Raw genomic sequence first — 13,128 nt, forward strand, 5'->3', positions numbered from 1 at the left:
AGCATATGTATTTTTTTTTTTTTTCGGCCTACAGGTACATTCCCTCACATTACTAACTCAATTAGGCTGCCGCAGTCTGGCACTGGGAGTAAGGCGGTTGTTCTTTTTTTCTTGGTTATTTACACTCCTACACGCTCTCTCAGATCGGCAAACGAAAGGAGACTAAAAATTCCTTCTTCACGGGGTCTCCGATTCCAATCATGTCTGTTCTCCGTTGTTGTCCCTGGCTGGTGGAACAACCTACCCTCCTCCACACGACTAGCCGAGACTATCACCACTTTTAAGAAGAAGGTGAAAACCCTCTTATTCCAAAAATATTACAGACAAATTTAACACATACACATGCGTACACATTTAACAAACAAATACAAAATGTATAAATACATTATAATTTTTCTTAGTCTAGCACCCAACACTCTCCGAGCATGCTCTTCAATGACAAGTCTAAGCCTTATCAGGGCTCTTAGTTTGTATACTTGATATTCTATAGAAATCGAACGAGAATTGCTGGTGTCTTCCCATTGTAAGTCGCTTTGGCGTCTGCCAAATAAAGTAAAGCTTTATTGCAAATATTCATTTGAAATAAAAAATGACTGGTTGTTGTACAATTTTATTTTATGCCCCAATTTACACGACTGGTATAGTTACGTGGGAACAGATCTGGTTTCTTGGTTAAACGTGGCATCATAATAACAATCCACCATAGATCTTATAGCCTTGCTTTTTAAAGGTGACGTGAGGTGCCATTCTGATTGGTTTATTGGCTGATATATGACATAAAACAACAAAAAATGATATGCCCAGAAAAATCTTTTTAAGGGCGGATTTTAATGGTGGATTTTAAAATGAAAAGTGTGAGAATATACATTATATATGTACATATAAAGAATGGATGTAATGGTTCTGGTGGATATATTATACTTGTGTACTGTTTGGGTGGTAGTAGCCTAGTGGGTAACACACTTGCCTATGAACCAGAAGACCCGGGTTCGAATCCCACTTACTACCATTGTGTCCCTGAGCAAGACACTTAACCCTAAGTTGCTCCAGGGAGAGACTGTCCCTGTAAATACTGATTGTAAGTCGCTCTGGATAAGGGCGTCTGATATATGCTGTAAATGTAAATGTAAATGTTTGATTACCAGATCAAGCCCACCAATTTGCTCTTGCTTTATATTTTCAATGTGTTAAGTCAACTTTGTACGTTGACAAGTATAGACAAGTACATTGTCTGAGAACTTGATGAAGAGAAATATGAACTATGTACACAATGGGAAAACATTTTCAGGTCATCAGTGGGAGGGATCTGGAGGAACGTACAGCGGTTGCATTAGTCCGTATATTTCGAGGTACATTTATATCCTGAAGATGTATTTTCATAACCAGCCAGGTTATGTATGTTTTATGTAGGTTTTCACTGCCTGTGTAGGCTGTAAAACAAGGCCTTCTGTAGCTCTAGTAGTTCTTTTCTACCAAACTGGAGAGGAAAGACAGCAGGCTGACACTTTTTTTGGATGGGAGATATTTAACGGTGCTCTATTGGCGCTGCCAAGGGGGCAGATAAGCTTTTCATAACCCTGGCGGATCTTTCCCACCGTTGCTGAACTGGCACCTTCTGCTGTGATGATGATGAACTCAGAACATGATTTTATATCGCCTCGATTTTCTACGTTTGTGCTAGATTTATGACAACACATCAGTCTGCTGTTCAAGGAAACTTGTCATTTAGGCGACGTGACATTTTCTTCAACATGTTCAACATTATTTTGAAGGTCATCAAGCGTGGTTTCCTTTATAATTTGATATGCAAATATCCTTATCGTATCTTTATCCGAGAACCAAGTGGAATATTGACCTGACATTTATTAAATGAATTGAGTATTGACAGGTAGACACTGTGCACTGGTTCCAACTACACCGCAGTGCGAGCTGGCTGCAGGCTGTACTGAAGGGGGTGGGGGAGTCATGGGTGAGGTGAAAGGTGCAGTTTGGCTCTATCGGAGGGCCAAGCAGCAAGAACAACTCAGCATCCTCAGGACAGGCCTCCGTGGTGATGGACCTAATTCTGACTGACATGCCAATGAACAAATACACAACACCCAGGGGCGACTGACATGAACTAAAGGTGGAAACGGGAGAATCGGCAAAGCACAAGAAATGTCAAAGACCAGGCCAAGAGCCGTTGTTTGGTCTCAACGACACAGATTCACTTTACTTTGAAAGCCTCTCTCTCAGTTCTGCTACTGGCTCTTAATTAATGCTTCATTTGAAGTATGAAGGTGTGCATGTTGAAGAAAAAGCAATCGTTCCAAACAGATGGTGGTGTATAGAGTGGAAAAAAACCCACGACAGACACTTCAGAAGGAGGGTAGTCCTGCCCAGTGTCTTCAGAAGGCAGAACAATAGTAGAACTCTCAGCCTGGATGAGTACTCATCCCTGCATATTCACGTCTTTGTTATTGGATACTCTGGGTGGCGTTTTAATCGCTGACGGATTACATGTTCTTCTTCTAAGCAGCGCCATGTATACATTGGCGCGGAGAGACCCGCTCAGGAAGAGTCTCTGGAGATCCAGCTTTCTGTTGACAAATCTCTCCGCTTTGAAACTCACAGGAAGATGGAGGATCTAACCACGGCCATACCTGTTCTGCCAGGAGGGGTCCTGACAAACATCTGGGAGCAGCAGCTATTGCCGCTGCTCTTCAGAGCTGAGTTATTGACCCGATGATGTGAATGTCACAGAATATAGAAGTGAAAAGATAAAGAGATTCTTTATGTGAATGTTGCAGAGGACACATTTTGTGACATCACCTTCACAAATACTTTTTTTTAGTAAATGTGTCTAGAGCTTCTTGTATCTCTTTGGTTATCATCTTTCTAAATCTTATTGTGTAACATTCTCTTCTGATAAAAGTGCTTGCACAGAAGTCGTCTCAGAGCACAATCCACGATCCTTTTTCAATGAGATTGTTCCATCTTGTATAAGATTAAAAGCTTCATATTATTAAAACCACCAGACTACTGCAGTAATTAGGATGGACAAATCAATTTTGTAATAAAGGTGTAAAGATTTAAAATCTTTACTGGGATTAGTGCATGTGACATATTGACAGCCGTGGTTTTAAATTATCCAGAATGACAAAGGCCCTGCCCATTTAAACTATTTTGATAAAAAAAAATATTAATGATCATGTTCAATGAGTGATTCATATTCATCTTCATGGTTGAGACTGTGTGTTTAATTAATTCGTTTAATTTGTTAAATAATACATATTTATGTAAATATATGAACTGAGCTGAATTGGTTAATTGTATTAAACCAAATCAAATAAACCAAGGCAAAAACCAAATCTAAATACTGTAGCTAAATGCAAATGAAAATGGAACCCGCCGACTCTACCTCATCCTGCGTCTGTTCATTGATGCTACTGTTTGCATATAAAGCCGAGAATGTATTGTATCTGGCTACACAGCGCCCTGTCCTCCAGGCCACCCGATTTGCTGCAGTGATGAATAAAACAGCAGGCTTGGTTTGTTAACGTTGTGCTGACTCTATGTGTTTCAAATGAGCTGGCAGACATCTGGGCTGCGTTTCTAGACGCCAGAGTTCAGCAGCTTCGAAACGCTCACCGGGGTCTGGTTTATGGAAGGTCAGGCCCCTCTTGCACAGTGGGCTTATAGTGGGGGGACTCCAAAAGGCTAATAGGGCCCTCTGTAGAATTAATGTGTGTGATGAAACGCGTAACCTCCCTGTACCGCCAGTCCCACTGTGTCTGTGAAACCTATGGCTTAATTTTGGTTTTAAACTCTGATTCACCTTTTTTTTTTATTACTCTGTTTCTGTGGTGTTTGTTTCAAATACGTGGAGACTACAATCATCAGCGCCTCTATTTCATAAAAGCACCCCGCATTTTCCCATCTGGCCGCTTCTGACAGCCCCAAGTGATAAGGCTGAAATTCCCCCCGTACATGCGGCAGGTTAGTTTGGTTCAAATTGCATTAGTGTCAAACAGCCTAGCACTCAAGGCTAATTTGCGCGCCGAGATTGATGTCTGTAATAAATATAGTTACGTCAGCATATAAACAGTCATTAACAGGCTGACCTTGGTGTTGGGGAATATGCAAATTGCCATTACATAATCACATGTGATCATTTTAGTCTGTAATACTTCTCTGCCTTTCACTTTCAACTGCTTCGTTTCGGTCCTGAAATGACCTTAAATGTCAGTAAATACAGTAAAGTATAAGAATATACATTTAAACTATAAAGGATGGTCTAGTATAAGTTTAATAACACTATAAACAGTATAAAAACATAATACTGACTGTAATAGTCCAGACGAGTTAAGAGTGGGGTTTGTTCGCGCGTTTAAGAACAAAAGCTTTATAAAGATTTACATAAATGTGGCATATTGATGGGTGTGGGGTTTAATCGTAAGTTTATTTAAATCATAATCCTCCTGGAAATTTCAAAAGCGTAGCATGAGACGGTGCAAAAAATACTACAGTACCCTGTCAGCGGGCTGCCCAGCACTGAAGATGGCATGACGAGGCAGGTGAACAGAGAGGAGGACACAGAGGTGACGAGATGACGAGGAAGGAGGACGCAATCACACAACGTCACGATACAGGGCTTTAATGGTGCAGAACAGGACAGGGGAGACATCCGAGACGTTGGTGAACATGTAACATATCACAGACCCGACGGCGAACAGACACTAACGGGGCAGCTTTATACATTCTACACAGGTGAACACGATTAGGGAACATTACACAGGACGAACGTGAAACTCCGGTCCGGATCCCGGAGCGGAGTAACTCCTTTTGGACCGGATCATGACAGAAGGAGTATGTAATATCAATGTTCACACCATTCACAGAAAAAAAAACTCAGGCATGAAAGCTCTATCGAAACAACACACGGGTAATTACTGTACGTGCCGAAATGGAGAGGCAGCCAGAGCATTACCGATCCCATAACCTGTAATTACGGCACGCACGTGAACAAAAATTTTTAATTTACGACTCCACGCAGTGGAAAACTGGACACTCTTTTTATCTGTAATGGTCCCCCAGAGCTCTTCGCTGCGCCCTTTAAAGCTCCAGAGCTCCTCCAGCTCCTCCAGATCCGTGCGGCGTGTGACGGGCGGGAGGAAAAGAGATTACGTTACGGGGCCGTGGAAAGGTGAAAATAACCATCGCCCGCAACCCTCTGCTATCTGGACATCCTGATTCATGCCAGGAGCGCCTGTCTCTTAATGATGTCAGGAGGGTCCTCTCTAATGGGAAACGTGCCTCGGAAGGCCCATCCGTCTGCGCTTCCAGCGTCGCTATTTAAGCCACTTTTGATTAAATGTCAGAAGTAAGGCGCCTTTTGGAGGAAGGTGAAGGGCGTCGACACGTGCTGCAGATCTGGCTCCGAAACACAGGAGCCTTGCTGCATAAACCATGAGGGCGAAAATGTGGAAATAGCGCGCAGGGTTCTTTTCACCGTACGAAAGACGTCTTCTGGGAGCTCTTAAGTCATTTTGGCCAGGGCCGGTGCCAAGGTGTGATTCGCTCCTGCTCCTCCACCAATGATTATTGCAGGCCACATTACACCCCTTTACACCATCCTTTGCGTTGCCTAAACGTGCGGAATTCCCCCGCAGGCCTCGGCCACTTCCGGTCCGTGGTAGACACCGTACACCGCGCCTTTGTTTGCGTGCTGGCAGTGACGAGGCGCGACGTGGCACAGGCAGAGTTGAGAGTTATTAATGGGCGACAGCGTCTGATAAACACTCCGGCGCGCTTTTATATCGCGTGTTATATCGGCGCATTCCGCCGCTCGCCACGCCGCGGAGCTCATTAATCGGCCCTTGTCTTCGAGGTGTCGCCGCACACGTCCTTCCGAGTGATGCAGCGCGGCTGTAAATCTGGGGGCCGGCCTCTCGGGACCCCCGCAGGAGAGCGGGCTAATACATCATCATCATCATCATCATCGGACGCGGCTTTCATCATCATGCCGGGCCGGCCCGCGCTCCCCGTCGTCTCCGTGTCCGCTGTCACTCCACGGAACGCGCCGTGATGGCTGCCAGCTTTCTCCAAGGCCCCAGCAGTCCTTGCTCTTCCTGTCGTGGTCTTCGCCACCGAGCGCCATCAGCACCCGCGGCAGCTGGTATCTTATTGTCACCGGCGCCCGAGCAGGATTTCCTCCAATGGGAGGCCCAGGAGAGAAGGTCTGAGAGTGATCTACTGCCCGAAGGGTAACGAGTTTTCTTGGCTGCCTGCTTAATATCCATACAAATCCGCTCTCTCCCCGGGCACCGGTGCAGAGGTGACTTACCCAGCTGCAGCCTCTCAAATGGCACAGCCCACGGACAACCGGCCGGGGGGAAATATACACTGTGTGCTGCCCTGTGGAAAGTAGTGGGGCCGGAATAAAGAGCAGACAAGTGAATCGAGGCGGGGCGGGAATGCGAAGCTAAATGATGTTGTACATACAGGGATTACAGGCTGAGAACATATTGCTGAAATATTAGCGTTTATACTAGATAAGAATATAACCGTATCGGAGACAAAAATGCATATTACATATTACAAATGACAAATCACAAACGAAACGGCAAAAGGGAATTCACAGACTTTGTTCACATCTTCGGATCAAAGCATTTAAGGAATGATAGACGTGAATGTGAGTGACATTCACTCTCAAGCTGTGTTATGCTGTCAGTACCTGATCCATGCCTGTTGTCTGATCTGTTCCGCACATTCACACACTCGACACATATCTATAATGGATCAGCCAGGGCAGCATAAAAATGGACTCTGCGCCTGCAGTGAACTGTGGGCATGTTCAGTGTGTATCGGACAGCTGGCATGGACTGTGGCCGGTGGCGGTACATACGCTTCTTCTGAAGTCAGTTTGTTTGAGCATTGCAATGAGTTGCATGAACACAAGACTTATGGAATTCTGTGTTTGTTAACCCAAGTGTTACACTTTAAAAGCTTTGCTAATTAGCTTAAAGTTGTAGGCATTAAAGAATCAATAAAACTGGCCTTCTTCACACTAATGCATCTAGTGCATCAGCAGATGTGGGTTTCGAACTTTCATTAGTTTCATTATATAAGCTTTCTCAAGGTTTGTGTGTTCATGTTTACCATTTTCATTTCTTTCTCATGGAAAAAAGGACATTTATAATTGATATATAGTTTTTTTTAGATGTACACAGTTAAAAATATATGTAGGTATAATATGCTTATATGTATTATTGCACACACACATACACATATATAGTATAGTATAGTATAGTATAGTATAGTATAGTTTCTTTTTCCATTACTCAGGGTACAAGAAGCACTGTGAAAATACTTCATCAATATTCAGCCTTGGTTCCTGCTGTCCCTGGTAGTTAAATGAACAATTTGAGCCATTGATTAACCGAAGTGTCCACACACATGACTCACATGCCAAGAGACGGCGAAAAAACCCAGCAATATTCAGCCTTGTGTAGATTGTGATTTGAACAACCACGTCTCTTTACCAAAGAGTGAAACCATGTTTAGAGTCATTTGCCTTATAAGTGGGTGCTATTTGACCCTAAATGCTCTCAGGAGTGCACCCGTACTTTCTAGGATAGTGTTCACTGCCTTTTTTGCAGTTGCATGCTGTCATATCCAAGTTGGGTGAGTTTCAACTTGGATGCCATATTGTGTTTAAATCCACCCACTCTGTAACAAAAGCATAGTCTCTGTAGACAAGATCAGGAAGAATCCTCATTTTGAAATTCAGCACACATTTTTGTCAGTTTTGGCAGTCTGTTCAGGCTGTTTACTGGAGTGTGGTGTGAATGAGCTAAATAAGGACTAAATCAGTACCTTGGTGGACTGTGTTGTTAAAAACAGAAACAGCAGCAGTCATATATGTTCATCATGTCATATTTTTCAATCTCCTTTGTTACGTCTGTCATTGAACTAGGCTCAAAATGACAAAAACATGTTTTTAATCCTTGCAGATGTTACAAATTGTGGATTTCTCCATCAATACAGCACAATTATACAGTCTTTCTTATTATTTTTTAAATAAGGTCTACACTGTCTGCCATATTAATCTCCTGGTTATCCTCATAATGGGTATTTTTTTTAAGTTGGGGTCATATTGTGACCCACAATACATGTAATATCTAAGAAAACTGCAGAGATTGGTGGCTTTACAGTTTATGTGCATCGCGCTGACATGTATTGCTAGCGCTGCTAACTGGGTTTCTGTTTTCTGAAACCTTCAGCCTTCATATGCTAGTATTTATGGGTTAGGGGTTAATTATCCATTTTGAGTCTGTCATTATGCTTCTCTGTGAGCTGTCAACATGTTAATGAAGCTTTGAATTAATTTCATGTCACGATGCTAAGCTGGCCCTTTCCAGAAGATATATTTTTCTGACATTAACAAATGTGTGCTAGTCAAGTGTCATCCCTGCTCAAACAATACATAAATGAATAAAAACTGCTTGTTTGAGCAGTTTAGGACATGTTTTCGAGCTAGCCATGCTAGCTATGAACAGCTAAAACCAGCTACCAATGCTAAGTTGTTGTTGTTTTTTTCCTGCAAGGATATGTCAGCATTAAATATAATCTAAAATCTTTTAATGCATCGATCTAAGCCACAATCAGTAAACAACTAAAGCTCAAAGAGTGTCAGAGTTTAGGAATTTATCTCTCGGTGGTATTTGTAGCACTGATAACCTTGCTAAAATGGTGGAAGTGGAAAATCGCGTGTGACAGAATATTTTTTTTAAGCTGGAATCAAAGGGCTGCATCGTGATTGATGTTTGGAAGGACAGACATGGGGCATCTATAATGCAGGAGTCAACCTGACACTCTTTTACCTGACGGGATCGGTAATGATGAGAAATGTCTATTATTAGCGGCGACGCCCGTCTGCGGCCGCCTCTGGCTATGTCCTTGGAAGTGACCCGGCGTTCGTAAGGCACACCGCTGCCCCCGCTGCCCCGCGCCACTCCCGAGTGGAGCGACTGTCTCTGTGCCGTTATTCCCTGTGCTGATTTATGTTGTGGCGCTGGCCTTTTCCTCGCAGTCCAATTGGCGAAGAGGCCGGGCCGCGGTGGCGTTCGGGGCTAAAACGAGTCCGCCTGTAAATCAGCATTCAGGGCTGGACATCCGCCCTCGGGGAAGCAGAGTGGAATGATTAAGACGGAAAAAGAAATATAATTCTCACTTTTGTTTCCGTCGGAGGGCCCTCCTCGGGGATATTAGTCAGTGTTGGGTGCTGATGTGTGCTGCGGCGTCTTGCCGGCTCATTTATGCGTTACGAGAGTCTGGTGACAGCTTGTGTGTGGTTTTTTTTTTTCTCATTGTGCCATCGGTTGCAGCGATTACACAAAATAAGGTCCAAAGAGGCTCCGTGTCACTTGGGACATAGGACTTTAACATTAATGAACAGGGTAGACGGGCCTGTTTTCACACAGGCCAGTTGAACGTGAAGGCTGAAATGAGTTTAAGATTCGCAAAATGTCTTCCACGTCACAGGGCTTTCACAAGTTGAAAATAATTTGACGTAATATGAGTGTACAATTTTTGGACTGGTTGTGGTTGCTTCTCATCCAGTTGAATTAATTTGAAGATTCCATTCAGTCAGCCAGCTAAGTAAATCATGGCAAAAACAGTTGCGTGAGTTATTTGATACCTTATGAAACATTTAGGTTTGCGGTTGATTATTTTTTTGATTTACAGTAGTAGCAGTAGTAGGGGTGGTAGTAGCCTAATAAGTTAGACACTCACCTATGAACCAGAAGACCACAAAGTGACAGGTTCAAACCCAACTTACTGCATTTGTGTCCCTGAGTAAGACACTTAACCCCGAGTGTCTCCATGGGTACTGTCCCTGTAAGGCGCTCTGGATAAGGGTGTCCGTTAAATGCTATTAGTGTGACTATAGTATTAGTGCATTTTGAATGTCTGTGTTGATATACAAATCATATCACGGTCGCTCTGTCTCGTTTCTAGTTTCTGCAAATTTTCTCATGCAGAAAATTCTAAATGTTTCTTTGATTCCGAGTTACATTTGTAAACAACGCTAAGGCAATGAAGTTCAGAGCGAGAGGAGAAATAATTTCACCTTCACAACATTTCACACTGCCAAGGGTGCAATATGCAGCTTTAAAGTATGTTTGGAGGCCTCCACCTTGAGTTTGGTTTCTATGGCAACTCAATTTCAGCCCAAGATAAAAGACCTATTATGATGCTTCATTTTTTTTTCTCCTTCCCCTCAGAGGATTCCAGACAGAGTGAGCGTCTTTCTGGAGCTTTGGAGGGAGATTTGTCTTGTTAAATAACTCATAGTTTTCATGGGGCTTTAAAAGTATTGTTTTATCGCAGCCAATACAGCCACATAGTCCAGTACATTATAGTGCCCTGCATTAATAAAAATAAATAAATGATAAATGGTTAACATACGTGTTCAAACAAGTCTTGCTATCCTCTCAAATTTCCATAGGTTTTCCTGATACACTTTCCGGTGGACTGAAATAATAATATAAAAGGTAGCTGCTGCTCTACAGTTTCAGTGTTGTAAGCAAAAATTATACAAGGGCCTGTTAAAAAAAAATCACCCTTGTAAGAGTGATTGTATCTGATACCAAAAATAATTCCTGATGTTACACCTCTCTGAGAGTCAGCACTTCAGTGGCCCAGTCCAGCAAGAGCACAGACACTAAATAGACCACTATATATGGTAGAATTAGCTTGTATTTTGGCTGATTCCATATATACCGAATGAGTGGATGTCTCAGACGCAGGATGTCATATTGTTTATTTATGAAAACTAGTTGTTTTGAACCAGTTTTGTTCCTTGGTTTAACCCTATAGATAGCATGCATGTATCTACATAGCATGCATATTTACATTATCCTGCATATATCTATATATACAGTGAGGCAAGCCACCGATTGTGCAAGTTGTAATTTTCATCATAGGTACACAGCAAATTCATATTGTATTTATTTTATTTCTATAATGGTGCAGAAATGGTTCACCTCAATACTTTGTAATGTAACCTTGGTCGGAATTGACAAATACATCTTGTAGGTTTTCACCAGGTTTGTACCCACTGTAGCTGATATTTTGTCCCAATTGTTCCATGCAGATCTTCTCGAGAGCTGTGATGTTTTGGGGCTGTTGCTGGACACAGATTCTCTATTAGATTAACTCCAGAACTCCAGCCTCTCCTTTGTTGCCCTGGCAGTGTGTTTGAGATCATGGTCATGCTGGAAGATCCAGCCATGTTTCATCTTCAATGCTCTCACTGAAGGAAGGAGGTTTTACATGGCCCCATTTATCCTTTCCTTAATACAGATCAGTCGTCCTGTCCCCTTTGTAGAAAATGTTTCCAGCCCCATGCTTCACGGTGAGTATGGTGTTCTTGGGATGCAGCTCTTTCTGCATTCTTCCCCCTCCAAAGACAAGTTCTATTTTGGTCTCATCTGACCACATGACATTCTCTCAATCCTCCTCTAGATCATCCAGAGGGTCTCTAGCAAACTTTAGATTGGCATGGAGATGTGCTGGCTTAAGCAGGGTGGAACTTTCAAGGGCAATCCATGATGACGTAGAGTGTTACTAATAGTAACCTTTGTTACTGTGGTCACAACTCTCTTTAGGTCATTGACCAGTTCCCCCCATGTAGTTCTGGGCTGTTTCCTCACCGTTCAAGATTATTTGTACCACACAAGGGGAGATCTTGCATGATCCCCAGGTCCAGAAAGATTGTCAGTGATTTCTTTTTCTGAAAATAGCTCCAATAGTTGATCTCTTCTCACCAAGCTACTTGTCTGTTGTAGGGACAGTCAATCTTGTCTCTGGTGTCCTTAGACAGCTCTTGGCCATGGTGTCACATGGTCTGACTGTTGTGGTGAAGGCGTCTTTTACACAGACAACCAGTTCAAACAGGCTCCATTAATACAGGTAACGAGTGAAGGATAGAAGAGGGACAGAATCCTTGCCTTTTATAGGTGCTTTCTAATAAACTATTTAAAAAGTATCTATTCATCTTTTAAAGTCGGACAACTTGCATAATCGGTTGCTACCAATTTTTTTTTCCGCCCCACTGTGTGTGTGTGTGTGTGTGTGTGTGTGTGTGTGTATGTGTGTATATATAAAATTCAGCAGGTTTTAAATCAATAGTTGGCCAGATATATTTGCTAGAATGTCAAATGTGCTGTACATCCATTTCAGCTATTCAATTTTTATAGGATTTTGTAAATGTTAACTGTATTTATTTTTATGTCTGAGAAAAGAAATGATTTTCCTGTGAGGATACAGATATGTGTATGTACTATTCTGCGAAAGATTGTTTGCATAGATTTTTGGTAGAACATTATGATTCTACACTTGCAGATTATAGCATGCCTCATGTTTCTGCAGCACATTTTGTCCCTGGTTCATTTCACGCATCCCACTTTTTCTGTGTTACCTATCTAAACTATCATCCCTCTCCTCAGGGGCCATCTTTGATGAATCTGCCAAAAAGGATGACGAAGTGTTCCGCTTGGCGGTGGCGGACCTCAACCTCAACAATGAGATACTGGAGACAGAGAAGATTACCATTTCTGTGGAGTTTGTGGATGGGAACAACCCATTCCAGGCCGTCCAGGAAGGTAAGCTTGGACATCCCAGACCTGCTGATTGACTTACAATCTTTCATTCCTAGACATTACTTCCTAGGAATCACTTTCACTCTATGAATTTCATAGGAGTCAAAACTTGTGCATTTTGCAAAATTCTGTGCATTAAACAAGCCTATTAGAGTGGCTGGAAGTCCATTTTTGCTAAATTAGCACATTTAGTTTTTCTCATGTTTTCCATGGTTTGACGAACTGGTTAACTAATTTAGCATTAGATTAGTATTAGTATTTGCACTCATCTACATTACTTTTAATGGTGTATATTTTCCAATAGAATAATAGTATCCAGTTATTTCTTAAATATACCTTTCAACTCATCACTTGTGTTCATGCCAGATTATGGTCAGATCTGGACTCCTGGCTGAGTTATGATTGGATAAAAGTCCAATTAAAAGAAATGATTTTGTGTTTATACCTTTGACCTTAAGCCTGTTCGGCTGCTGTGAGGCTG

The 13,128-nt window shown here is 42.3% G+C and overlaps 1 protein-coding gene across 6 annotated transcripts in view; it reads left to right on the plus strand.

The window, feature by feature from the left end:
• Positions 1-13,128, plus strand: part of grid2 (glutamate receptor, ionotropic, delta 2) — a 307,218-nt gene that overhangs the window by 28,092 nt on the left and 265,998 nt on the right. For all 6 annotated transcript variants that reach the window (XR_003751238.1, XR_003751237.1, XR_003751240.1 and 3 more), the window contains exon 2: positions 12,495-12,650. Coding sequence is in view for 2 of the 6 variants with exons in the window: in XM_028996105.1 (XP_028851938.1) it covers positions 12,495-12,650 (156 nt within the window). In the remaining 4 variants the exon portion in view is untranslated. The remainder of the gene's footprint in view (positions 1-12,494; positions 12,651-13,128) is intronic.

The sequence above is a fragment of the Denticeps clupeoides genome, chromosome 11 (genome assembly GCF_900700375.1).
Source record: "Denticeps clupeoides chromosome 11, fDenClu1.1, whole genome shotgun sequence".
Taxonomy (NCBI): Eukaryota; Metazoa; Chordata; class Actinopteri; order Clupeiformes; family Denticipitidae; genus Denticeps; species Denticeps clupeoides.